The sequence below is a fragment of the Camelina sativa genome, chromosome 15 (assembly GCF_000633955.1).
Source record: "Camelina sativa cultivar DH55 chromosome 15, Cs, whole genome shotgun sequence".
NCBI classification, from domain to species: Eukaryota; Viridiplantae; Streptophyta; class Magnoliopsida; order Brassicales; family Brassicaceae; genus Camelina; species Camelina sativa.
Window position 1 is genome coordinate 10665192 of NC_025699.1, and position 26878 is coordinate 10692069.

Sequence of the window (26878 nt, forward strand, 5' to 3'; positions counted from 1 at the left end):
GCATGATAAAAATAGGCTAAGGAGAGACAAAATATAGACATATCATCTTACTTGCATATAAGAGTGAGCCAAGTGTTTTCCACAAAGCGATTGAGGAGAAAATGTGAAGTTTAAGAAAAGGGTTTTAAAGAGTGGCTTTGAAGATACTACAAACCATTCCAAATGTCTGTTTCATGTCTCTGGTCCTAAAGTTAGAGATGTAGATCTTCAATGTCTGGAAGTTCCACAATTCTGGGAGTCCTTTTGTTGTCTGGTTGGTTCACGACTAGCTGACCGCAAGCACCACTAATATCCTGACCCATTTCTTTGCGAATTGTGGTTCGGATCTTGTACGTTTCCCTCAGGATTTTCTGGAAAGTTGATACGCCTTGTACACTGCTTGTTTCGAATTGGCTTGTGGACCCAATTGGGTTAAATGGTATCAAATTTATAACCTGTTCAAGAAAAAGAGCACAGAGTTTCCATCATAAGGATCATCATATAATTGCAGAAGCCTTTAAAGAGTTACTAAGAAATCAAAGATTTTACCACTTGAAATGTCTTTAGCAATTCACCAAGTAGATGAGCGTGCTGCTCTTGATCATTTACTCCATCAAGCATTATGTACTCAATGAAGATCTTTTGTTGACTGTTATATCCAAGGAAAATGTCGCACACTATGTTATCATCTTTAATTTAACAACAGGGATTGTGGTTCTAACATTTAGTAGCAAACGAACCAGTTAAGAGTACCTGTTCTTTTGGAAAGTTTGAAGTGCATCCATAAGCTTTTGTAGAGGAAAGGCTCTAGCTGCTGGCATGATCTGGCAGCGGATTTCTTGAACTGGTGCATGAAGAGAGACTGCTAAACTTACGCCTGGTAGATCATTGTGTAGCTTGCTAATTGCGTGAACAATTCCGACCTATGCAGATGACATTCGGATGTAGGAAAATTTATTAGCTTACTACTTAAAAAAAGTGTCAACCTACGCAGCATTTCATGATTTAGATTTGTAGACTAGAAGTCTAGACTATACAGTTAGAGCAGGGAGAAAAATTAAATCAGAAAGAACTTTCTATTTATCCCCTGAAAACCAACATCTACAACTACAAGTAAGCAACTTAACCACAAAAGCCAAAAGTTGTCTCGGAAACCGAAAACTGCAAAGATTTAATGGATCAAAGTTTATAATTTAACAACCTCACCAAATTTCATAATCTGAATGAATTCTACCAAATTCAGTTAAATTTCTGCGCTTTACGAATGTCTCGAGGCAGCTTTCTTAATACTTACAGTTGATATGGTAATTCGTTTTGGTGACAGCTGAAATGGCTGTTTTAACATGACGCGGACAGCTTCAACAACAGCATTGTAGTTATTTAATGGCTCTCCCATTCCCTGATCATAATCATCAAACCAAGGCAACAACTGGTGAATAAACTTCATCAATTGAGAAGCTATAAAAAGACAACCTCAACAAATAACCATAGGGCAAGAAGGTACACATCGTGTATATAAAATGCAATAAAAGAATCAAAATACCATGAAAACAATGTTGCGTATATCAGCTATTCGGGAGGCGTGAACAAGCTGCTCCACAATTTCTCCAGATGTTAAATTGCTTTTAAATCCCATGGTACCAGTAGCACAGAAGGTGCAACCCATCTTGCAACCAACCTATTGATAAATTACTTCATATAAGATGTCCTTATCACTTCCACAGTGATTCAATGAACCAAGATGACCGTAACATGACAGTAATCAATACCTGAGAAGAAATGCATAATGTAGTTCTTATACCTCCAGGACGTGGTTTCCCTCCACACATACCCAACCGAGTATCGTATCTCATTACCACAGCTTCCACTAAAGCTCCATTCTTGAATTCCAAAAACAAGAAGCAAGAATCGAATATGAGTTAATCAGATAACAGAGACGATGTGTTGTAATCACAAAGTAAACCTCTCAGCAACTAAACCTCTTCTTGAACACTTCCCTTAATCTACAAAGACTAGTCTCATATTTATTCGTAAAATCGTATCATGCCCAATACATTTACAAGAAAAAAAAAACGAAGAAACAGAGAGAGAGAGTAGAAGAGTACCTGGAGCTTGATAAGGAGTTTTGAGGTGGTACCATCGGAGGAATGAAACAGAGAGTGAAGAGAGGAAGTAAGAGTCTTGAATTTGGAATGGAGCAGAGAGTAAGCAGCTGAGGGCAATGAAGGGATCTCGTCCCAAACGCAATCAGGATTCTGAATTACATACTTCCAGATTTGAATCGCGAAATTGGGATTTATCCCCGCCGATTCAAATTCCGATCTGATTTCCGAAGCGTCGAACACCGATTTCAACTTCATCGTTTCAATTCTCAGAACTCGCCGTCGCCGATTACTAAAGCCCTAAACACTTTAAAAAAGCAAAACTCTCGTCAGCCTCCGTCGTTGCAAAAACAAAATCAAAGAAGAAGCTAAAACCGGTTAATCTAAACCCGATTTAATTTTGTAGGAGAGGGGGGCATCTAAAACCGGTTAATCTAAACCCGATTTAATTTTGTAGGAGAGGGGGGCATCTAAAACCGGTTAATCTAAACCCGATTTAATTTTGTAGGAGAGGGGGGAATCTAAAACCGGTGTATCTTAACCGTTTAAATCCTATTGTTGCGGATGAGCCGGATTATAATTTATAAATTGAGAATGCAATTTGAGACTTTAACTTAAGCTGCTCGATCGCGCTGATCACAGCAGTCGTACGCGATGAGAGGAGCGAGACCTGATGAATTCAATTTCAATACGAATCCATCAACCCCAAACATTGGTGGGCAGCCTACACCGCCGTACCCCGCCGGTGTAGGTGGCGGTGGACGGAAGAAAGGCGTTGGGGTGAGGTCGTGGTTGGTGCTTGACTCGTCAGGGAAGCCGCAGCCCAAGGAAGAAGGGAAACACGCCATCATGCGGCGAACGGGATTGCCGGCGAGAGATCTTAGGATTCTCGATCCACTGTTGTCGTATCCGTCGACTGTTCTGGGTCGAGAGAGAGCGATTGTTATCAATCTGGAGCATATCAAGGCGATCATCACCGCTCAAGAAGTTTTGTTGCTTAATTCCAAGGATCCTTCGGTTTCGCCTTTTATTGAAGAGTTGCGGCGGCGGATTCTGTGTCACCATCACGCCACTAAACCTCAGGTAATTCGATAAATTAGGGTTTTTTTAGTTCACTGTTCTTTTTTATTCGCTGATTTGGTTGCATTGTTTGTGAAATTGAAATTGAGGTTGGTAGTTACATCTGTATATGATTTGGCAATGGAATCTGTATATGATAGCTAATCTCGTGTTGAGAAATGGCTGACTCTGTGATTTGTGGAATGGTGATGTTGTGTGAAGATTATGATTTTCAAGTTTAGCTTACTAATCGCTCTCTGCTCTCTTTGTGTGTGTCGAGTAAAGGAGGAACATAACTCTGAGGGAGAGCCTCAGACGGGGATGGATCCTTCCCAAGGAGAAACTGGAACGGTACAATCATCTGGGGATCAAGGGAGTGAAGCCAAGAAGGATGCGAAGCAAAGTCTTGAGAATCAAGATGGATCAAAGGTTCTTCCGTTTGAGTTTGTTGCTCTGGAAGCCTGTCTTGAAGCTGCATCAAGCAGTTTGGAACATGAGGTATGTACTTCCTTAAGGACTCTACTACACAGAGTATTTTGCTTCTCTTGTATGAGTTTTTCAGTCATTTTTTCCGTCAATGTAGGCCACAAGATTGGAGTTAGAGGCTCATCCAGCGTTAGACAAACTTACTTCCAAGATCAGTACCCTTAATTTGGAGCGGGTTCGACAGATTAAAAGTAGGCTGGTTGCAATTACTGGACGTGTTCAGAAGGTGCTTATGATTCAGACATTCCATTGCTCCTTTTCATCTCATGATAACGATTTGTCGTGTTTCCTCTTTGTTGTGAACATAAGAGACCACCTTATTTTAACCACGTTTGCATAACTTAAAAAACCTTATTTCTCTTCACTTGTATCATGTTCTAGGTTAGGGACGAGCTAGAACATCTGCTAGACGATGATGAGGATATGGCTGAGATGTATCTTACAGAGAAGTTAGCTCAGAAACTTGAGGATTCGTCAAATTCCTCTATGAATGAAAGTGATACCTTTGAGGTTGATATTCCTCAAGGAGACGAGGATGACAGGCATGTACCTGCTTTCTGAACATACTAATTTGGACTGTTTTGATGTAATTCTAACATCTGCTATTTTACTAAAACCTGCCAGGCTGCCTCCCGAATTTGCATCAGAGGCTAACAGAGATGAAGGCTATCTTCGAGCAAATGACGCTCATGATCTGCTTATGAGTGCTCACAGTGCACTTAGCAGAAATAGCCGTGGGACTCATACAAGCTCAACCCGAAGTGCCATGACCAACAAATTAGATGTTGAAGAGCTTGAAATGCTTTTGGAAGCATATTTTGTGCAGATCGATGGAACACTGAACAAGCTATCAACAGTAAGTAAATCGACCATATGCTTTTTTTTGGTATTTTATCAGACGAGATAGCACACTTTCCGGTGATGAGATAATTTTCTAATCAAATCCATTGTGGTTGTGTTGAAAAAGCTAAGGGAGTATGTGGATGACACGGAGGACTACATCAACATAATGCTAGATGACAAGCAGAATCATCTTCTGCAGATGGGTGTGATGCTAACGACAGCTACCTTGGTGATGAGCGCCTTCATTGCAGTGGCTGGTGTATTCGGAATGAATATTACCATAGAGTTGTTCAAGGATGAGAAAGCTGGTCCATCAAGATTCCTATGGACAGTGATTGGAGGTTCTGTGGGAAGTATATTCCTCTATGTTGGTGCCATCGGGTGGTGTAAATACAAGCGCCTTCTTGAATGAAGTTGGAACCAAGGGTATTGGGAGAATGGTGATGATGTCTCTTGGCACAAAGTCTATTTAAACGAACGAGACTTATGTATATCCCATCTGTCCTCTCAAACCTTTTTTTATCCGGTCTCTCCTTCGCTAGTTGCATACTTTCAATATCCTAATAAATGAGCATATTGCCATCTACAAAGTTGCATTGTTTTCTTCTTTCCTATTTTGAAGATACCGCGTTTTACAATTTGTGTGTGTATATATATGTATACACACAGTCAGACACAAACAAACCAAATCAATATATCAATACGTTCAACTGTCACAAGAATTATAGGTTAATTTTAGGTTGCTCTTTGAACACAATTCTAAACATATGGGGTTTTTTCTGATACATTAAGAAATAAGAGGTGGAAACTATAATTTTTGAGGAAATTGACAACTTTCCGACGGAGGAATTAGATAAAAAAGAGAGTTGCAGGGGAGAGGAGTGGGAAGGGGAGAAGAGTTTTATAGTAAAAGCCCTAAAAATCTTTCGAGGGAGAAGAGAAGAGGAAACATGTCGAGGCGAGAGAGCAAAGATTCAGACCCTAAACGACAGCGTTCTAGAATGGATCGCGAACCCAGGTCTGCTTGCTTCCCTTACTCTTTCGTCTTTACACTCAAATTCTTCTGGGGATTCCTACTCTTTTATATTCATCTCCCTCGAACAAAGAGGAAGCTCGTGTATTTATTTATTTTTTTTTTTGTATAGAAATCGGAATGCAAGCTGATTATTGTGAGATTTATGCTTTGTCACTGTTGTAGTTTTATCCTTGGAGTGATTTTGTTTTGTATCTTCCTATGAATGATCTAATCTGCTTAATTTGGCTACAATTCGTTCTCGTAAAGTGGAGATTTCTTTTTGCAGAAGAAGATTGTCAATAGTTGTTTAGAGCTTAGACATGAGTGATGAAATGCACAAAAATAGTTAATTTTAGTACAAGTATTTGAAGTGGTTCTCTAGCCAGCTTTTCACAAATCACTTTTACTATAGAGCTCTTATCACAGAGGTCCGCTACTAATCATGTATGTTTTTTGTCTTTAGCCCCAAGAGATCAAGAAGAGATGGCAAACCTGAAGCTGAACGAGTTTTGAGTAAGAAAGATTTGGATCTCAGAGATGGTACTGACTCTGAGCAAAAACCACGTCAGTCCTTGAGAGATGCTGCGCCATTGGAACCTGATGCTCTTGGTTTGAGAAAAGACAGTGAAAAGAAGCTTTCCGTACATCATGAGACCACCAAGCAAACTTCCCATCTGTCACAAGTATCTCGTCCTAGATCATATCATCAGGTTCCTAAAGCTTTTGATTGTTTTCCATTTGATAACGTTCTTTTTGTTACTGGTCCTGGTATTTGCTTGTTATGTGTGTGTGTAGATGTTTTTGCCCTTGTGAGGTTTTAGGAGTTTACAGAATGTTTTTTTTTTCTTCGAAGCTTCATTGCCCATGAAAAAGTAGAAGATTTAATCTTTTATCTTGTACTAGCTCAGTTATACTAATCAATTGCTGGGTTGCAATCTACTGCATATTGACACTTTTATCTTGTGCTGATTTGACGGGATTACTGCCTACAGTTGAATGCCTTCCAATGCTAAGATATATGTAATCTTTGGCTTGCCTGTGCGTGTGTCTTATAACAGCATGATGATGATCTTCGTAGTGACAGAAAAGATGACCGAAGAGCAACTACTGGTAATTCTCCCCAAATTTATTCTTCTTCCTGTTCTTCATTTACATAAACTCATAAAGACATATGTATTTGCATTTCTTTAGCTTTCTATTGCTTTTAAAAAACTTGCTAGTCTAATGACTATGTTACTTGCCTGTAAATTTTGAAGAGAGAGGATCGTGGAGAAGTTCAAGAGATCAGAGTAACCGAAGAGCTGGAGATGATGAGAAGTCGCAGCATCGCAAAGACGGAGACAAAAGCTCGTGGCGACATGATAGGTTCTATGAGGTTGACGACACCCAAGGAACACTCTCTAGGAAACGACCGGCCTTCATGGAGAAGAAGCTTCCAGCGGAATCTGGGAACAACACAGACAGAACAAGAACTGAGGCAAGAGACACAAATCTAAACCATCGCCGACAGAACGAGAGAAACTGGAGGAGCAATATGCATTCAGAAAGACATGAGAGACCAGCAATGGGAAGAGACAGAGTGTGGAACCGAGCTGATGTGAGAGGTGCGGGAAGCAGACAGAGTTATCGAGCTGATAGAGACAACAGATTCCGCAGCAATGAGCGAAGTGGGTTTAACGGAAGCTGGACAAAGAATGAGAAGAAATGGGACCATGATTTGTTCGAGGAGGCAAACAAGAGTCCGACTAGAGCCACAGAGGAAGAACAGATTGCAAAAGTTGAATCTTTGTTGGCTTCTTAAAGCCTATGTGAGTCCATATCTCTCCTTCTTACTCTGGATTTTGCTTTAATGTCTCAGTTTGCAAGTGTAGAAGATGATATCTCTGAGTTTATATAATGAAACTCTTCTTTGTTTTTTTCTTTTTCTAACAAAACCTCACCGGTTTAATCTAAAACTACAGAGCTTTTAGTTTTATAAAGATTTCAACTAAACTCCACTAAAATAAGACTGACCTGCCGACAGAGAAATAAATGTAAGACTGACTCAAAGATCGTATCAGTAAAAGTCAACCATACAAGATTTTAATATAGCTTTTTATGTTTCATCGATCAATCATGCATAAAAATCATCATATATATGTTTGATGATTCTTATATATTTCTTGCTTTTATTTATTTCAAGAACTATATATGCATATTATCACAAACTTGATCTCTTGAATCAAAAACACCCAATTACAAAACAACAACAACAAAAAATTCACAGAAACTATAGCAAATTCAGAGGAAATGAACATTTTCAGAAAAGAGTTCGTTTGCCAGGACGATCAGCGACCTTTAAGGTCTTATCAATGAGATCTCTGGTCTTCTTACGACGGATGGCAACTCTGACGCTAGAGCTTTTATCCATTTTGATGTAAGGTTTCTTCTTCTTCCTCAGCAAACCCACCTTTGACTTTATCGTCTCCATCAAACTCTCCAACTGTAGTCCCATCTTCTCCTTATCTTAACTATAGAACCCTAATCAACTAAAGAGAGAAGCTTCGCTTGGAGATCCTTTTTGTAGTTTCAGCTCCTCAGGCATATTGGTGCGTTATGTTTTATATATTTCTACTTGAAAGCGTTATGGTTTTGAGTTCTACACGCACACACCTTCTTTGGTTTTTATGGAATAGATCGTGGGAAACAAGGCTTTGAGTTTGAGATATTTTCGATATTGCCACTAGTTGTCCTTCTTTGACTTTTAAAATATTTAATTTTAGTCAACTACTGTAGATGTCATCAGTAATCACATTTGCTTTTGTCAACAATATCACATTGAACATTTAACACACACACAAAGAAGAAAGAGTATATTTTTCTCTCCGTTGCATTCACATGAAAATAGTACCATGATGTTAATCCATCGTAACGTAGAGGGGGTTATTGGTTCTATGATTTTAATGGATTTGGAAATCCAGACAAAAATCATGTGTTATTCAATCATTGATTTTAAAATACTTATCAAAATGATGGGTTATTGGTTCCATGATTTACAAATACTTGTTAAAATCCTATGTTATTCATTCAATGATTTGTTTTTGGATTTCAAAATCCACATTATGTTTTAAATGGATTTGAATGGATTTGAAAGTGTAAAATAGAAGGATTCAAATCCAAGGATAAAACATGTTATTTCAAAATCCATGTATTTTGATTTCTAGAATTTACAATTCCATATGGATTTATAAATTACCTCTCCAATAACACCCCCATAGTCGTAGTTGTGACTATTAAGTTTTTATCTCTTTTTAAACGTATAACATGTTAATTATCATTTATGACAGTTGATTTCAACGAAATATTTGGAAATCAAGAGAAATAAGGAAGAAATATCTTGGAGTTTATGATAATATATAGACGCATGGATAAGGTTCAATGATGACTTGTTTAAATCTTTTATTCCCACACCAACGTAGAGTGGATTCGGACCATCGGCCTATGCACATAGTATTGCCAAATATGATTAGTTGTGATAAATCAACGAAGAAGTGTATTAATTAACCTATGCATGCGTTTCATCTAGAGAATATGATCAGTAATGCCAAACATGATTAGTTATTTAGTTGTTCTCGTCGGTAAGCAAATTATGGGCCATTTTTTTTTAATTGCGGATATAGATCACAATTTGTGATAAATCAACAAATTAAGAAGTGTACATATACACTTATCCATTAACCATCTATGACTATTATCAACTGTATTTCCACATTAACTGGTATCAGCATTCACAAAGAAGAACTGAAGAAAAGTTTAATATCGTCCTGGTCTATGTAGAATAATTTATACAAACTATGAAATTTCATAATTAATTATAAGTAATATATATATATGTTTCGTTTTTATGTTTAAATAAAAAATTCACTCCCATAGAAAAATAAATTAGTTTCTTCCTTTTCTATTGTATAAAGTCACTACTAATTTGAACAATATTGCTTAGAAATTGGAAATGAAATGACTTATGTAACTTTATTAAAGGGGAAAGTTTAGATGATAATAATTTAATGCAACCACTCAAATAGGTCAAAGAGATGTATATAATTTTGAGATTTTTTTCTTAATAAAATTTCTTAATAACCACACAAATGAGATGTATTTAAGAATATATTATAAATTATTTTAAACAATAAATATGAAAAACTAGTGAAAAATGAGCCAAAGAAATCTCACTGTGGCAAAACTCGAGGCCCAATGAGTAATTTTGAAGGAGTTACGAACACTCTTCTCTTTAATTAAAATAAAGGGAAATAAATTTATTTAAATCCTAAAAGTCATTATAGAAATGATGGAAAAGATGAGGATATTGCATTGTTCGGATCACTTGAAACCAATCTCAAGAAAATGATGGAGAAGGTGGAGATGTTTCATCGTTTGGACCGCTTGGAACCAGTCTCTTTGTTACAATATCTGCTCTAGAAAATGATGGAGAAGGTGGAGATGTTTCATTGTTCGGACCGCTTGGAACCAGTCTCTTCGCTCCAAAAAATGATGAAGGGGATGGTGGAGATGTTTCATTGTTCGGACCGCTTGGAACCAATCTCTTTGTTACAATGTCTGCTATAGAAAATGATGGAGAAGGTGGAGATGTTTCATTGTTCGGACCGCTTGGAACCAATCTCTTTGTTACAATGTCTGCTATAGAAAATGATGGAGAAGGTGGAGATGTTTCATTGTTCGGACCGCTTGGAACCAGTCTCTTCGCTCCAAAAAATGATGAAGGAGATGGTGGAGATGTTTCATTGTTCCGACCGCTTGGAACCAGTCTCTTCACTCCAATATCTGCTCTAGAAAAGGGTGAAGGAGATGGTGGAGATGTTTCATTGTTTGGACCACTCGGAACGAGTCTCTTCGCTCCAATATCTACTCTGGAAAATGATGGAGAAGGTGGAGATGTCTCATTGTTCGGACCGCTTGGAACCAATCTCTTCGTTCCAACATCTGCTCTAGAAAATGATGGAGAAGGTGGAGATGTCTCATTGTTCGGACCGCTTGGAACCAATCTCTTCGTTCCAACATCTGCTCTAGAAAATGATGGAGAAGGTGGAGATGTCTCATTGTTCGGACCACTTGGAACCAATCTCTTATTTCCAATATCTGCTTCAGAAAATGACACAGACTGTAAAGATTTTTCATTGTTTGAACCACTAGGACCGACTCTCCTTGCTCTAGCATTTGGTACATAAAATTCTTGAGATTTCATGTCGTTCATATTGCTAGAAACTTTTTTAGCCACATCGAAATCAGAAGCAAATGAAGTTATTTCACGAGTGGCTAAAGAAAATGTAAAGAAAAAGAATTGAAGCACAACAACTCCGAAAACCCCTTTCATCTTTTGTTAAAGCTTTCTCTTTGTTTTGTAATGTTTTAAGGGTGAAAATGTGATGTATTTTTTAATGAATTGATTCAGCTGCTTTATAGCTAGTTTATATAATAATTTTTTTTTCCAAATCAATCTACGTAATTAGTGCGTATTTATGGTACATAATATGACCATTTAAAGTAAGATCTCTCGAGGTCAAAAAAAAAAAAAAAAAGTAAGATCTCTCAAATATAATTATTGAAATCTTGGCTTTTATGGTACATAATATATATGACCATTTAAAGTCAGACTCATTATTTAATGTATTGAAATTTGTTGAAAAAAAAAAAAAACTTCAAGTTGAACCCAAATCTGTAAAAGAATAAAAAAATGTGGATAAAGATTTAGGAACCGATTCTTGCAAACAAATGTCATATGAGAAAAATACTATTCAACCTAGTTAAGATATTAAATCAATTAATCAAATTATAAATAATATAAAAACATACATATTGTATATGCTGTTAGTTGACTGGAGCATGTAATTTAGTAGTTCATGTTAGTTTCATCATTCTATTACAGTCTTTGAATTCGAATGACCACAATTAATGTTTTGGGATATAATTTTGTATGTACATATATATTAATAAATCTATATTATTAACTGGTACACACAGTTGTCAAAAAAAAAAAAAAAGAATAATTATTGGTAGGCACACTTAGAACAAAAAAAAAAAAAACAGAATTTCATGTAATGCCTCTACTATAGAGGGTGTATCCAAACATATTTAAAGACAACAAAATGGATTTTACTTGGATCCAGATGATATCCATTTGGATCCTAGATAAGATATTTGGATTTTGATTTAAAACAAAAAAACAAAATAAAAAATAATAAATAATAATAACTACCATTGTTTTAGGAAATCGTTTGTAGTAGTTTCCATAATAACTAGATGAATACCCGTGCTATATGCGGACTTATGGCTTACGGTTTTTAAAACAATTTTGTTACTAATTTGTTTTTTATGTAGAGTTTATCTTTTTTTTTTAATTGTGGAAATTTTGAAAAATATAATTTAACGTTGATTGTTTTAATACTTCACATACGTTTTCTCATTTTGTAATTGAATTATTAGATACATCATACATGCATGAACAACTTTGTTTTGAGAGATTTAGTGGGGGTTATTGGTTTGAGATTTGAATAGAGTTTTAAAGATTTTAAATGTTATGTAAAATTTGTTGTTATTAGATCAAAATTTTGTTAAACTCTGTTAAAGTTTAGTGTTATTAGTTTGTGATTTGTTAAAAGTCATTTAAAAACTTAACAAATTTGGGTTATTGGATTCAGACTTTTATAAAATCATAAAAAAAAATTTGTATTATTCAATTAAAACAAAAGAATCTAGGATTGTTAATAAATTCAATTATAATGTTATTGGTTCATGATTTTAGACACTTTCTTTACAAAATAGTCATATTAGACACTTTCTTTACAAAATAAAGTCATAGAAAGTATCTCAAATATAGAAAAATTATTTGGAGCACTTTACAAGATTTTAGAAAACTAATCAACAAAACTCTCTAGCAATATTTAACAATCTTTCACTTATTAACTTTTAATGATTTTGTTGAACTCTTGAAAAATCTTTATAAATTAAAACCTTAGGGGTGTTATCTAATTTTTCAGATATATATTATCTAATATATATTATTAAAATCTTATAATAATTTGTAATAGATATGAAAAAATTATCAAAATTTAAGTGTTCTGAAACCATATTTGTATTTATGTTTAAAATTATTTATTATTAATATTAATTAATTTCAGCTTGAAATATATTTTATAAATTAGAGAAAAAATTTATTGAGCAAATGGAATTATTTTCTATTTGGATTTTGAGGTATAGATTTTTATGGGTAAAGAAAATATTTATATCCGTTAGGGGGGCATGGCTATAGAGACACAGTTTTGAATTAATACTGCACATACGTGGAAGTTCAAATCTAGTAAGGTTAAAGCGAATTAGTTTGATCGGTTCCCATAAATCTTCACCATTTTCAATCCTTCTTACTATGAAAATTAGGTACCAACCCGTACTATGTGAGGGATCAATCGATTTAAATAAAATATTATGAGTATAATTATTTTTTGAGATTTATGATTCATTTGTATAAGAAAAAAATATGTAAGTAAAATTTTTTCGTTTATTCAATTTGCGTTTATTTTTGTAAAATATGTTTCACCCGTGAAATATTTGATCTTGGAAAAGAATTTAAGGTGGTGTAGACAGTTTTTATGTCTTTTTGTGTTTCTAAAAGTCAAATTCATATATTTTATGTTTCACATTATTATTTATATCACTATACCATTAAATATATAAAGCAATATTTTTAAACTAATTGATTTAATTTAAACTAATCCTAAGTTTAAAAATGCAATGAAAAAATTAATAAAAGTGATAAATAAATGAATAATTTTTTTCCTGTTTTTGAAATGTAATTTAGTTTTAATAAGTAAATAGGTTATGAAAATGATAATTAAATATATTTTCGGATTTAATAGTTGATTAAATTTTTTATTTTTAAAAACTAATAGAAAAAAACATTGGCTCATAATATTTCAGTGGCATATTTATGTAAATAACAATGAGAAGTAATGAAATTTTTCTCACAAGCGTTGATTTTTTTCTCTCAACGAACCTCTCTTTTCTCTCCCAAAGTGATGGTAGAGTAACCGCTTTCGATCTCCATAGATTCCGGCCAGCGCTGGCTTCTCCGGCGTCGGTTGGCCCCTTTTTCTTTATTTCCAGTCCTTTGATTTCTTATTCTGTATAGTTTTTAGATAATTGTTTCGGCAAATCCACTTCTCCAATTCCCCATCCTTTACTCCTTTGACAAGATGGTGTGGACATATCTGAGTCAATCAACTTTACTAGTACCATTCTCGACTTGTATGGTCTTTCATCACACCCAAAATTCACCGAGAGTCTTTCATTTGAGGCGTAAAAGTATTTTGTCGTCTCGTCGTCTCTGTCGCGGTTGGAATTGTTTCCAGATTCACGTTTTTATACTCTTCTTCTGGAAGAGTGTTTTTCTGACCTTACTCAAATCTAAGCCCAAAAGTAATTGTGTCAGTCTCTTTCCATCTCTGATTGATGGTTTTCGATTCATCTCTCATACCTGCTCTGTTCACTCTAATTTGTATATTCACTACATGAAGAACAGAGATCAAACTAAGATTTGGGATCCGGGATTGACTTTTGGTGATTCCATTGTTTGGGTGATGAGTTTAGGACTTCATCGTTTAGACTATTGTTGTGCTGTCGTCTTGAAATTGAATGAGGGTTTGATCACATATAGGCGACATTATATCATTGGCAATGGTCAGATATGGAGTTTGAAGAATGTTTTAACAAAACTTAGATGGAACTTTATTGTCATGATAGGGCTACCAGAAATTAGTGTTGGATTTGATGATGCCCATGTTACATTGTTGAATGAGTTTGATCAAGAGATGGGGACGATTGTGTTTATTCCCACGGCAAGGGTTTTACATTTGCAGAGTCAAAAATGTCCGACTCGACTAATTCAAATCCATCACTTTTTGAGGGTTGTTGCTGGTCGAAGTATGAGACTACACAAAGTATTGGGCCTTCCCCGGTGAATTTTAGAGATTTGTTGAATTTTATTTAGAAGATTTTCTCAAAGGTTGTTATGGTGGAGATACTATATGTCAATATGTCGAAGAATCTTACAAAGTCGAGATATGTCACAAAGACTTTGGTACGGAAGCATTGGTATCATTATGTCTATATTTCAGAGCTACGTTTGGACACATCGGGTTTAAAGTTATGGTTTAGTAAAAAGTTCAGCCACAAGATGATGCATACAAATCGTAACAAAGAAAAATCAAATATGAAGTTGGACAATAACCGATCATGTGAACGGTTAGCGAGTAAGACTACTCTTCGGAAAGCATCGTCAATCTCCCTTCTGCTGTATTTTTCTTAGTGTATGGCACATATATATGCGTATGTAATAATTGTGTTACAGTAATTCTGTACAATGTCTTTATAAGGATTTTTTGAATTTATTGAAAGTATAATTTGTGGAAAAGAAAATGAGAAGTAATGGCATTTATTAAAAAAAAAGATACAAGAGCTCTTTTAGCACGATACCTCAGTTTTTTTTTTAAGAGTACTTCTCTATTAATATATAGAGAACTAGATAATAACCCGCGCTGGTAGCACGGGAAATTTTTTTTATTTTGTTATTTGTTAATATTATGTTTATGTTGTATCATTCATTTACATGTTATATAATATAGTACTATATGGTGAATTTTGATTTATACTAAACTACTAATAGGTAGGTTTGAAAACTACTAATGATACCCGTATTGGACCCGTTTTTTGGTTTGTATCCGTCCTGAAAAAAGGTACCCGCAGCTTTAGGGTCGAGTGAAGGGTATAATAATTATATTATCCATGAATAATGATCGAGTATCAGATATTAATTTAATTTTTTGAGCGTCTCGTTACCCGTCTCATTATCCGTTTTATTATCCGACTCATAAATACACGTTAATATTTTGTAGAATAATATTACCAGCGTGAGGAAATATTTATGTAAATTTGGATTTGATTGTTACAAAATAATAGTAGAAAATTTATCAATTCTATACATTTTATAAAATCATATATTTAATTTACTTAAGGTCATACTCTGATTTCGACCCGTAGTTGGTACTACTATTTTGGTTTGGTGCAATATCAAATTCGTTAATTATACATTCGGTAAAGCCAATAAAAATCCAACAAAACATGTATTGACCCGTGATTTGGTATTACAAATTGATGTGATCGTGTTTAGAGATCTTAATATACAAAATTTACAAATTGAAGTTATTGGTATAACATGTTGTATATTGATTTTATCTGTGAAAATTACAATTAGGTTATGTATATTATCAATATTATACACTTAGTATTGTTTATATAGTGAATATTGTGTATAAACAATTAAGTTTTAGCCAATTAAATAGTTTGTTATTATTTCCTAAGATTTATGAAACAATAAATAGAGTTTTATTATTTTGTAAACAAATCTAAACTTTTCTTTTGTTAGTTATTAGAATAATTAAAATATAATAGCATTTTCGTAATATGTCACATCAGAACTGGTTAAATTTTTAACAACATAGCTTAAATAAGTATATAGATATATTTTAAAAATATAAACAATGTTGTATCCTAATTTTAATATATATTTGTTATTATTAAATGATTTAGATATGTAAATATTTAATCTTAGTTTTATAAATAAATTTAAGTTTTATAATTTTCTAAATAGTTTGTTATTGTTTTCTAAGATTTCTGAAACAATAAATAGAATCTGTTTAATTATTTTATTACATAATTTTGAAATAATTTTATTAAATAATTTCGAAATTATTTTATTAATGATATATTGTAATCTAATAAATTAATAATTACTATTTTTTTGGATAATCATTTTCAGGTTACAACAAATTAATATTAAGATTCTATTATTATATTTTGTGTTAAAATATAGTGGCATTTTGTGTAATATTTTACATAGAGTGAGTTATTTGTTTAAAGGGTTTAAATAAGTATATAGATATATATTTTATAGGGTATATATTTTTAAATTATAGTAGTAAAGAAAACAATTAGACCATCCACTTTACATTTTTCTCTCAAAATTTCATTCTCTTTAGTATTAACAAAAAATTTCGAATTCCTTAAAATACAAAGATCATTCCTAATCCTACAAGTTCTTCGGAATTGGACTACTAGTAGAAATTTCAATTAGTTTGGAAAACGAAACATAAAATGTCCAAAATCACATATCATTATAGAAGACCTTTATGAAATGAATGGGTTATATAAGGGGTTACTTTATATGTAACTAGCATTTGATCCGCGCTACGCGCGGAAGTTAGATAAATGTGTACTTTGGTTATTTTGTTAATTTGTTTTTTTGGTATGTATTTTTCCTCTTTTCGTCTGGTTAGTTTGTCCGTATATTTTCCTTTGCTCTTTTGTTAATTTATTTTTTTCTGTATGTTTTTTCAGCTAGTATAATGTAGTCAATTTTTTGATTTTTAATTAATTTAAATCATCATGATCTCTTTTTCGTTTAAAAAAAATATAGAATTAGAAGTTAAGTTTGTATAGTATTAGTTGTTGTCCCGCTTTAGTCGTTACTTTAATTAAAAAATTGTTATTTTGTCGTTGGATTGTTATTTGGTATTATTATATGTAATTGTAGGTAATTTTTTAATTATTTTATTATTTAATTAGTAACCTGTGCAAGTAGTTCTTTTGTCAATACTTTTGTGTTTGTAGTGATTAGTTAGTGGCTTTTGATTAAAAATGTTTAAAAATCTCAGTTACTTACAATTTTGTTTTCATTGTTTTTATTAATTTTTTTTTGTGCTTCTGCCATTGGGCCTTATTTTCTGTAAGCCTTAAAATTGTGTTGGTCTATTGGGTCTTTAGTGGTATGTTATTGAGGTTGGAATGGCTTTGTTCCCTTAGAAAATGTGATGTCTCATGAACGGATAGTAGAGAAGTCATTTTTGCGATCTACAGGACAATAAGAGTTTTGAAACTATTTATTTGATGCTTGTTATCCTTCTTCATTCATCCCTTTCATCGATGCACACATTTTTTTTTGGGTTGTATTTGGGTGTTTTCCTCTTTGCTTCGCATCTGTAGGGGGTAATTGGTTCTCCCCTAATGTTTTTGTTCCAGTTAAGTGTTAATTGGTGTGTGCAAATCTGTTGTTTTTAATTATTTTCTTCCTTTCATTTCATATATAATTTATCCATTGTTTTTGAGATCTTAGTTTTACGTTTTGTTTCGGTTGGCCCCAGAGTGTGGTTTTCGATTGGATGTGAATTGTGTGTTGTAAAATTTAATTTTTGCTTCTATGATGCTTTTTAGAAAAACATTTTGGGGTGTATATTTTTGTGGCCGGTTTAGTAAGTCATTCAATTTAAGTCTAATGTGAACACAATCTGGAACTCGAATTTCAACATCTTTTCCCTCAACTAACGGTGTATGTATCTCTTACATTTTCTTCTGTTTGGTGATGGTTTTGTCAATTTCTGGCGACTAATGTTAATTGAATTTTAGTTGTGTTTCCCTGATCCTCTGTAAGTGCTTATCTTATTTTTTCGTTTGAGTTGTTTTTTCTTTTGATTTTTAATTAGTCATGTTTTTCAAAGCTGACAATTTTTATGATCTAGGTGTGCCTGAAGCTAAAGACCTCTTTGCATATGTCTATCTCCTGGTGGTCGTAATACTGTTAGACCTATTTTTGAGATTGTTTGTGGGAAGTTTCTTCAATATATGTTGATCTTGTATGTTCTATTTTTGTTGTCATGCATGATAAGTGGTGGACTTTTTTTTTTCCCCATCGTTTGTATTCTTGCTATACTTTCAGTTATGTTCTCTCGTTCTCTTGTTTAAATTCTTTTGAAAGCGTAGGTAATGTTTATGAATGAGGAAAACAAATACTTTTATTTTGAATTTTGAAAATTTTTAGAGGATGATAACATTGGTGAATCTTACTGTTTCTTCTTAAGCTAAAAGATTAATTTGAAAGATATCTTTTAGGTGTTCTGAGATGAAAGAACTAAGAAGGGGAGAGACGCTTCAGGTCGCACACCGGCGGACGACGGAGTGGAGATTCCTGGGGAAGAGTTTTATTTCTACAGCATATAAAATATTACTAATGGATTGAACTTTTAAAGAAATATATAAAACTGGGCTTTTAAAGAAATATGAAACAAATGAATATGAATTGCTTAGTGGGTTGTATCAAAAAAATGGGCTTATTCAATTGAGGGAGTTGCTGATGTGGCAGCACCAGAAGTGAGTAAAGTTAACTTTATATATATATATATATTTTAGTTTCAAATTTTCAACACATAATATGATAAATTTAACAAAAAATGGTAACAAAAGAATAAAAAAAATAAGTGAAATCACCTACTTACCCGTTCCTCATTAGTCATTTACGTTGAAGCTGGAGCTTATCATAATGGTCGTAACAAAAAAGTTTATGATGAGAACGGTTTCAAAAACCTCAAATCCAAGAAAATTCGAAGCCTAAGCATCTCCAAACATGGGAGTGCGATATTAACTAGGTGTAAAGATTCTCAATACCTACCACATTCTCCATCTTCAAGCTCCTCTTCCTTTGTTCTCTCACTCTCTTCCTCTTTTCTACGCCGCTTTTCCCTGCCGTCATCCCCTGCTTCAGGGACTACACCTCGCTGCAGTTTCAAGAAAACTCCGAGGTTAAAAAGCTTGACACAAACCATATGAAGCTAAATCATTTGTGTGTTTATAACTACGTTCAAGAGATCAACAATGTGTTAACAGTAAAAGACATGTTTACGTCAAATGGTTTTGGACCCGATTCAAGACAGATTTTCAAATAGAAACAGCATTTCTGAAACCAAACAAAATACTAAACTGATTGTCACTGAGAGAGATATCAAATAATACTATGCCACAGTCTACTCTATAGGTTTCTCGTCTGTTAAAACCTGGACAGAAATATTAATCTATACTACGGTTATTTTCTATTTGTACGCATCACTCCCTTCAAAATATGGAGACTAACGTGATTTAATGTACCTGTTGTCTTGATTTCTTGTGGCCACCACCAGCTTTATGGGATTCTTTGAGATGGTCTGTGTCATTTTCCTTCACACTAGTATGTCTTTCTCGATGTCTGTTATGGCTATCTCTTCCTGATCTTCTACGTTCTCTTCCATGGGGTTCATTCATATCATGGTTGTGATTATCAGCTGCACCTTTCTTATGATGATCCTCACTGTCTCTTTCTCGGACTCTGTCCCTTTCTCTTCCGTATTTATCTTTCCCCTTGTCATGTTCCTCTCTCACATCCTCAGGTATCTGTAGTAATACAACATCCTGTGAGCTTTTGCGGACATGCCATCAGTATGTAATAGTTAAATCATTTATAGCCAAAAGTTGAAGTATTTTAGAAGGCAATAATGATAGCAGCTACGACAGGCAGAGACTCAATACCGTAAAGTTTCTCTCACAGTCTGCAATTGACTCCAATAATTTGACACACTAAACGAAGTATTATGAAAGTTCCACCGAAAAAAGTTTAAATACTAGACTCGAGCAGACTGTTTCATAAACATAAATCCACCAATACCTTCTTGTTCTGTTTGATCCTTTTTGATTTCTCTTTGAGGTGTGATACATAATCTTCGAATGTATGCTTCCGAAAGCTCTCATCGCCAATAGCACTACATATACAGAAGTATTAAACAATAGACAATAACCATACTAGAAAGGACACAATTTTCCCATGAATTAAGAAGAAGGATGTGAAATCTATAAAGTAAGCCAGCAGCTAAGTTCTCTGGTAAAAAGCCTTGAGACAAAATAAAAGCATAGGCTGAGGAAGAAGAGTGGTCATAAATTGCATAAACCCAGAGGATTCAATTCCTAACATTAAGCAAAAGACCAATATTTGGCAACACTAAAACAGCCTGAACTACGAAATTAGGTGAAAATTGCATTACAGTCATTTCGGCAAAATCTACTTTCAAAAAGCACAAACCCCTAAGCAGAGTAAAATAGTCATCTGAATCATAAAAGGGCCCGTAAGGAAAGAAAACGTGTTTGGTCGTTGGTGCAACATCGACATAAGAACCATATTTGAAAGCATCGGTTTTCTATTTGGACAACAAGACAATTTGGTGATAGAGTTAAGAGAGGAATATGAGAACGGAAGTTAGAACTTTGAAGACTTAAAAATATAGCAGACGAAGAGGACCCAGTCATGACTCATTTAACTTGAGCATGAAGTGTTAGAATAAATGAAAAACGTACCGGCATCTTTCACTACCTTCAACGAGATGCTTTGATTCCTCCCAGGATGAAGAGGCAGTTATATCCTGCACCAAAACAAATAATCAGGGAGAAGCAACACCACCACCCAAAAGCTCACCCATCACATAACATTATATAAGATCAAACCAAATAAATTCAACACCTTGAAGGAACGAAGCATATCCACCAATTTTTCAGTCTGCCGTGTCTGTTTTCTGGCTTCTTTTTCTTCCTTCTCCTTTTCCCTTTCCAGCAAATCATCAAAAACTAACTGAGAAGCATCACCAAAACAAATAGTTTGCAGTTATATTCAATTGAGACATTCAAAGTTTCAATAAAAGAATATGCTAGCACTACAGTGACTAGTGAGCTCAGCTTTACTGTGCTTAAACTAGTTTATGTGTTAAGAAGCAAGAAGAATGCGTAACTTCACAACATCTGGAAATGAAAAATTAAAAGTCAAGGCAAGGATCTACAGACCTTTAGTTTAAGGTCCGAAATAGGCGGGACACTGATATCCTCGGAAATTGAGGCCTTAAACTCATCAAATGTTGATCCACCGGATAATGTTACCTGGAAATAAATCGGGACTATTAATCACAAATAACATCCATAAATGCTTGCAGAAATAAATCAAGTACCTTTCTCAACTTCAATACATCCTTTATCTGAGACTTGAGATCGTGGTACTGTGAAGACACGTAAAATATGTAACAAGTGGTTAATTCAGGAACTAAGGGACAGAAAAATAAATAAACAAGCAAGATAAGCAGGAAATGGAAACAGAAAACCCCACTACTCATTAACCTAGCAAAGATGCTACCAGAACTACGTTTTGTTGTCATAGCTACCAGAGCTACTTAATAAAACAAATTACTATCTTTTAAGTAGGAAAAATTCTAGAGACCGCATAGCAGTTTGCTCATCATGTAACAGATAACAGTCACTTTCATAATATTTTGGGAAATGAACAAGACTATTGAGAAGAGTCTACTACCTTTCTTTTCAAATCCTCAACAGCGTCTTCAAATAAGTCTTTTGGAGTAGCTCCAGATGAATTCGACGTAATTGCTGAATATACTGGTAAATCTTTGACCTGAGATGTAGGATTCATTTTGTATTAAAACCACTAGTTCAATACTTAAAATGGAATTATTATTCTAGGTAACACAATTTTTTACCTTCACTAAATAATCACGCCAACTGGTTTTGGCAGTAAGCTCTCCTGTTCCAATATGTTCATCTATCAGCCCACGGAACTCATCACGATGCTTTCGCTCTGCTTTTTTGAGTTCCTCCTGTTGTCATGAATAACAGATATAATGACATAATGTCCAATGTAGCAAACTAATAGATGTCAACTAAAGGCCTAATACTGAAGTACCTTCTGTATCTTCTGTCTCTCCTCTTCTTCCCTCTCCAGATCACGCAGATACTCCTGTACAACAATTAAAATTAGCCAAGTGTGGAATGGGAATTGGGAGGTAGTTCTTTATCGATGAAATAACCTGAAAGATTTCCAGTTGATCAATTTTCTCAAGGCGTGAACATCTTTCATCCACTTCTAGTCGGTCCTGAACTTTGCGCCATTGACTATTAGGCTGAAGACAGAAAATATTGAGTCAGAATGAATTTAGCACAAAATATCGTGGAAAATAAAAAATAAAGAAGAGGGACAATAACCTTGATGAAATTGCAAGATTCCAAAAATCTTCTGTATTCAATTATGTTCCGCTTGCGATCCTCAAGAGCTTTCACTCGCTCCTAATAAAATTACCACATTAAGAACAACAGAACCCAAATTTAAAAAAAAAACTGCCAAAACTTTCAACAAAAACAATTTGGTAATGCATCCTCGCAAGTCTAAAGAGTAAAAATACATGTAGTAAATGATATCAAGTTATAGAAGGTACACACTTGTATATAATTAAAAATGTACGGATATGAAGATTCAAATGAATGATAAAATTAGAAGAATTAAGAAAATGTCTCCAGTGACCACTCCGAGAAAATATTTCCAGTGGAAAACTAATGTCAAAAATACATGCATACTTACAGAAAAGAGATGAGAGAAACAATAATGTGGTCACTTTTCAAACAACACAAGAGTCATTAATATATACACCCTTTAATACCTTCTCCTTTAGCTCATTGACATGATCTTCAAAAATATTACGACGGTCTTTTTCTCTTTCAAGAGCTTTGAAACGCTCATCGTCTTCAAACATTGTCACAGCCTTGCTGAATTAAAAAGGAACATCATATCACAAAAGAAATTGCACTATAAGAATTCTATTTCTCATAGAGGAGAAAAAAAAACGAATTGTAATCAGAATTATTCTGGAGAACAAACCTCCACCGAGTAGAAGGGGAAAGCTCCACACATTCCTGGTAAAAACATCAATGTCCCAAATAACGGTAAATGGCATGCAGGTGAATTTCCGTACTCCAAAATATCTTTAAAATGTATTATTATGCAACAGCAGACGTGCAACTTACCTCTAACATCCTTTTAAATTCATCATACCGTTTTCTCTGTCTGGCTAGCCTTTCCTCTTCAGCTGATCTTTTCATTTGTGCTAAGAACTGAATCAGCAAAAAACAGTCCAACAAACACAATTAACATCTATGACCAAATGTACCACTTAAGCATCATTGTTCAAACCTGGAGAAGAATGTGACCACTATATCTAAACATCTAAACAGTCTTTAATTTTCTTCTTAAAATCTTGCTAGTTTTAGGGTATGCGATAGAAAGAGGTAACCTCATTGAAGGCTTGTTTCCGCTCTCCAAGAGTCCTTAGCACACCGTATCTTCTGTCATTAATAATTTCTCTCATGGCCTGCGATAGAAACCATCTGAAACTTTAGACACATGCTCAAAGAGTCAAAGAACAGCTAATAGCAAAAGTTGTACCACCTGCTCCCATGTCCAGTCAGATCCAACATTGGCGGATTCCAAAAGTGATTTGAATACATCCCAAGGTTCCTATAAAATAAAGTAAAATAGATTTATGCAAACAGATAAGACCAAAACTATGCTCGTGACATAAAACCAACCATACCAATTTATTGTCACAAGAAAAATTCTCTTGAAGAATTTGTTTTTCTTCCGGTTGGCTCTCAACTCTTTCACTTTCCACCATATGCTTTTGGCTTTCGTCTGGTGCAGTCTCACTACCTTCCTAGAGAGCAGATGAACAATTATGATAAGCCGATACAAAAGAAATGCATGCTAACAAAAGATGTTCACCGCTTAGCTTCAAATACATTTGTGTTTTTGGCTGACATGTCATCTGAATCTCCACTGATCCCGACTGAAATTTCATCCTTCTTAACCCTGTAAAGATAGTAAATGGAACCTTATTTAGGTCGAGATTCTCACAACTAAAACTAAATAGCATCAAAGAAAAAGGGAGATAAAAATGGTACAACTGTCAGTACAATGTAGCAGCAGAAGTATTCGTCACAGTGACAGAAGGACCATCAGTTTCTACAATATCACACAATAGTGATGTTTTCTCTGCAGTCATCTGAACTCCATCAACAAATTCGACTGGAGAAGAACTTCCAGGAACTGAAGCTGGCTGCTTCAAATCAGAAGAAAGAGCTAGGTTCTCACTGGCATCAGAGGTTGACGTTTGGCTTGGTATACCAGTAGGAGCTGCAGTCGATGCAGTATCAGAGCGAGACAGCACCTTAGAAGCATCAATACTGCTTTCAGCATGAGGCCCTTGAACAGATGCTTTTTCTGCTTGTTCACGCGCAATCTAGCAAGAAGATTTAAAATTTACACAATGGAAAACGCAGAAATTAGAACACAGAATTACAAAAGGGAAGACAATAATTTGTCTCAAGAGAAACCTTCATCTCTTCAGGCATTGTCCATGTTGATTGCTTGGTAATCTTATTGTAATAATACCTGCAATCATATGAAAGATACACCATCAGCAGCTACAGACAATGATTTTTATTTTTCATCAATTGTATGTTAATCTAAAAAAACTTTAGTTGCACACTCACTTTCTTCCATCAGGACTTGAATGTTCTTTCCAGTCCGTTCTTGCATCTGCTCTCTGTATCAGCGAATACACATTCTATACATTTAACTATACCACTCATACGTTTTTGGTTTATCATTGCTTCAGATCACAAAATTACAAAGAAAGAAAGAATAATGGTCCCGTTCACCAGCACATAGCATAAAATTGAATATTAGCCACAAAGAACAGTTGTTCTTGCTGAAAATATCTGAACTTCAAAATTAACATACACTGAAAGACATCCTTCTGTATGATTTCATCTAGGGTAAGAAAATATCTAGATCAGGCATGAACTATATCCATAATCCATTTCAGCAGAAGATGAGCAAATGTAAGAAATCCACAGCATTTCATTGCTGTCACTTTTGTGTAACATAGCACCTATATCACACAAGCTTGCACCATTGGAAATTCTAGATATAAGCTCATATTTAAGTTCATATTAAAGAAAACAACACGTCCACCTCAAACCAAGGTACAATGGCCACTAGTAAGTAATATATGGAATGACATGGCACAAGACAGCTTTGAAAATCCGAATGAGGAGATCATTTTCTGAAACTACATTTCTCCAGCTAACAGAACTTCGGGAGATTTAAAAGGCCACAAATACATACATAAACAGATAAGATCCAAAATAACTCACCTCAAAAAGAGTCATCAACTCAACAGGCTTCTCCCAAGTGGACCGCTTTGTCCTCTTGTTGAAAAAATATCTACAACAAGAAGAAAGAAAATGTCATAAACCATATACTCTTACACCTGGAAACATGGAGCTATTATAAATTCATTTTACAAATTAAATGATGAGAACAAAAAGTGCAATATGGTTGGGGTTAGGAAATTCACAATGGTTGCAAAAGATGCAGGACAATGAATCATCAGGAAACAGAGACAGAACATAAAATTACAAACATCAAACACGTTAGCTGCAGCAAAAATAGAAATAAACCCGGATGTCCAGACAAAAGATAAGTGATTTCAGCACATCAAAGTCATAAATATTACAGATGCCATGATTATGGTTGCGTCAACTAAAACTTGAGCTTGATATTTGACAATAAGCCACCAGTTCAATATTTTCATGCTAAGTCCAGACAGAAGAACAACTAAGCAAATTATTATCAAAATTTGACAGAATTCATGTAAAAGAAAGCAAGAGATAAGCTCACTGAGTGAACAGAACACACAACATTACATTTAACAGGGCTGACAATTTTATTAAACAAGATTTTACCGAAATCAAAGCATCAAAAATACATTAACAAAACAGTGAAAAACCTCCTCAAAGAACAAGAACAATTCCATAAATCCAATAATAAAGAAACTATCATTTGCATTAGTCAATAATGTGATCTCCTCATTCTACACAATGGTTTATATAGAAACTACTACACAAACTATCAAAAATATTCCAGAGTTCGTCTTGTACAACCTAATTGGGTGCTTCCAAATTCCGAGCAGTTTATCTCTTTACAATTTAGCTTAACATCATATGTGAGAAACGCAAGTAAAACAATTGAAACAGGATAAATAAAAGTCACAGTACTTATAATTCTTACTTCCTTCCATCCGGAGAGATATGCTCAACCCAATCTGTTAGAGCCTCTTGAGAAGGTATAGATTGAAAAAGAGCTGCCTTTAAGCCACAAAAGTATATATAGATTAGTATTGCAACCGCAAACAGTCCAGAAGGTAGTTGCAATAAGCGACATGGTATAAACCTTTGGTTGTTCAAATGTTGGATTCATGATAGAAGATTGTGCAGTTGTCTGGCTGATAGAAGCTCTCTGTTGTGCCTGACTATGACTGCTTGGTCCAGTGACTTGAGTTGGTGCCCTCGAACCTTCGTAAGATGTTGCACTCTGTTTGGTTGGTTCACAGAGTTAGAAACTCAAGATTTAGTTTGTGTTAATATAAATACAAAAATATCTTCCTTCCCTTACCGGATAAGAAAAGAGTGCCCTAGGCCCACCAAAGCCAGGCATACTAGTATCTGGAGTTTGTACATAAGGCGGGGGCATGGAGGCACCAGAAGCAATTGACACATTTGGCTGTGAAATTAGAGATGGGGGTCCAAGTGGCACAGGTTGCAC

At 34.5% G+C, this 26878-nt stretch overlaps 6 protein-coding genes across 8 annotated transcripts in view; 3 read left to right on the forward strand and 3 right to left on the reverse strand.

Annotated features, from left to right (window-relative positions):
* LOC104746358 (dual-specificity RNA methyltransferase RlmN 1-like) lies at positions 46–2431 on the reverse strand. The gene is made up of 7 exons (XM_010467814.2): positions 2085–2431; positions 1749–1859; positions 1523–1657; positions 1274–1378; positions 733–902; positions 529–628; positions 46–434 (listed from the first exon to the last, which is right to left on the reverse strand). The coding sequence occupies exons 1-7, from the start codon at positions 2337–2339 to the stop codon at positions 192–194; spliced, it is 1119 nt and encodes a 372-aa protein (XP_010466116.1). The 5' UTR covers positions 2340–2431; the 3' UTR covers positions 46–191.
* LOC104746360 (magnesium transporter MRS2-3) lies at positions 2657–5076 on the forward strand. The gene is made up of 6 exons (XM_010467818.2): positions 2657–3164; positions 3426–3638; positions 3724–3852; positions 4008–4168; positions 4251–4482; positions 4594–5076. The coding sequence occupies exons 1-6, from the start codon at positions 2736–2738 to the stop codon at positions 4879–4881; spliced, it is 1452 nt and encodes a 483-aa protein (XP_010466120.1). The 5' UTR covers positions 2657–2735; the 3' UTR covers positions 4882–5076.
* LOC104746361 lies at positions 5329–7400 on the forward strand. The gene is made up of 4 exons (XM_010467819.2): positions 5329–5487; positions 5948–6194; positions 6543–6594; positions 6741–7400. The coding sequence occupies exons 1-4, from the start codon at positions 5420–5422 to the stop codon at positions 7283–7285; spliced, it is 912 nt and encodes a 303-aa protein (XP_010466121.1). The 5' UTR covers positions 5329–5419; the 3' UTR covers positions 7286–7400.
* LOC109129184 lies at positions 7532–8127 on the reverse strand. The gene has a single exon (XM_019236873.1). It carries the CDS (start codon positions 7976–7978, stop codon positions 7784–7786), a length of 195 nt encoding a protein of 64 aa, XP_019092418.1. The 5' UTR covers positions 7979–8127; the 3' UTR covers positions 7532–7783.
* LOC109129183 (otolin-1-like) lies at positions 9674–10763 on the forward strand. Its single transcript, XM_019236871.1, has one exon. The coding sequence runs from the start codon at positions 10074–10076 to the stop codon at positions 10704–10706; it is 633 nt and encodes a 210-aa protein (XP_019092416.1). The 5' UTR covers positions 9674–10073; the 3' UTR covers positions 10707–10763.
* The window catches only part of LOC104746363 (pre-mRNA-processing protein 40B-like), a 12145-nt gene continuing 4094 nt past the window's right edge, over positions 18828–26878 (reverse strand). The window contains exons 1-26 of one of the 3 annotated variants that reach the window (XM_010467821.2): positions 26729–26872; positions 26507–26647; positions 26345–26421; positions 25429–25498; positions 24763–24815; positions 24604–24661; positions 24184–24509; positions 24010–24079; positions 23805–23924; positions 23660–23728; positions 23505–23582; positions 23239–23325; positions 23093–23127; positions 22875–22980; positions 22423–22503; positions 22248–22340; positions 22124–22177; positions 21921–22037; positions 21737–21835; positions 21381–21428; positions 21220–21312; positions 20903–21010; positions 20740–20804; positions 20057–20150; positions 19504–19785; positions 18828–19136 (exon numbers count right to left, since the gene is read on the reverse strand). In XM_010467821.2, the coding sequence (XP_010466123.1) occupies positions 19020–19136; positions 19504–19785; positions 20057–20150; positions 20740–20804; positions 20903–21010; positions 21220–21312; positions 21381–21428; positions 21737–21835; positions 21921–22037; positions 22124–22177; positions 22248–22340; positions 22423–22503; positions 22875–22980; positions 23093–23127; positions 23239–23325; positions 23505–23582; positions 23660–23728; positions 23805–23924; positions 24010–24079; positions 24184–24509; positions 24604–24661; positions 24763–24815; positions 25429–25498; positions 26345–26421; positions 26507–26647; positions 26729–26806 (2619 nt within the window). In that variant the 5' untranslated portion in view covers positions 26807–26872 and the 3' untranslated portion in view covers positions 18828–19019. Of the gene's footprint in view, positions 19137–19503; positions 19786–20056; positions 20151–20739; positions 20805–20902; positions 21011–21219; positions 21313–21380; positions 21429–21736; positions 21836–21920; positions 22038–22123; positions 22178–22247; positions 22341–22422; positions 22504–22874; positions 22981–23092; positions 23128–23238; positions 23326–23504; positions 23583–23659; positions 23729–23804; positions 23925–24009; positions 24080–24183; positions 24510–24603; positions 24662–24762; positions 24816–25428; positions 25499–26344; positions 26422–26506; positions 26648–26728; positions 26873–26878 lie in introns of those variants that run through there. The other 2 variants (XM_010467822.2, XM_019236865.1) reach the window with 2 other exon arrangements.

What these genes read in the sequence shown, in the direction of transcription:
- LOC109129184 (XM_019236873.1), bottom strand. Translation starts at nt 7,978, where the DNA reads ATGGGACTACAGTTGGAGAGTTTGATGGAGACGATAAAGTCAAAGGTG.
- LOC104746361 (XM_010467819.2), top strand. Translation starts at nt 5,420, where the DNA reads ATGTCGAGGCGAGAGAGCAAAGATTCAGACCCTAAACGACAGCGTTCT. An exon ending in AGAATGGATCGCGAACCCAG is followed by an intron (nt 5,488 to 5,947) that starts GTCTGCTTGCTT and finishes TTTTGTCTTTAG; the next exon opens with CCCCAAGAGATCAAGAAGAG. An exon ending in GTCCTAGATCATATCATCAG is followed by an intron (nt 6,195 to 6,542) that starts GTTCCTAAAGCT and finishes GTCTTATAACAG; the next exon opens with CATGATGATGATCTTCGTAG.
- LOC104746358 (XM_010467814.2), bottom strand. Translation starts at nt 2,339, where the DNA reads ATGAAGTTGAAATCGGTGTTCGACGCTTCGGAAATCAGATCGGAATTT. An exon ending in AACTCCTTATCAAGCTCCAG is followed by an intron (nt 1,860 to 2,084) that starts GTACTCTTCTAC and finishes TTGGAATTCAAG; the next exon opens with AATGGAGCTTTAGTGGAAGC. An exon ending in TGCTAAAGACATTTCAAGTG is followed by an intron (nt 435 to 528) that starts GTAAAATCTTTG and finishes TTTCTTGAACAG; the next exon opens with GTTATAAATTTGATACCATT.
- LOC104746360 (XM_010467818.2), top strand. Translation starts at nt 2,736, where the DNA reads ATGAGAGGAGCGAGACCTGATGAATTCAATTTCAATACGAATCCATCA. An exon ending in ATCACGCCACTAAACCTCAG is followed by an intron (nt 3,165 to 3,425) that starts GTAATTCGATAA and finishes TGTCGAGTAAAG; the next exon opens with GAGGAACATAACTCTGAGGG. An exon ending in CAAGCAGTTTGGAACATGAG is followed by an intron (nt 3,639 to 3,723) that starts GTATGTACTTCC and finishes CCGTCAATGTAG; the next exon opens with GCCACAAGATTGGAGTTAGA.
- LOC109129183 (XM_019236871.1), top strand. Translation starts at nt 10,074, where the DNA reads ATGTCTGCTATAGAAAATGATGGAGAAGGTGGAGATGTTTCATTGTTC.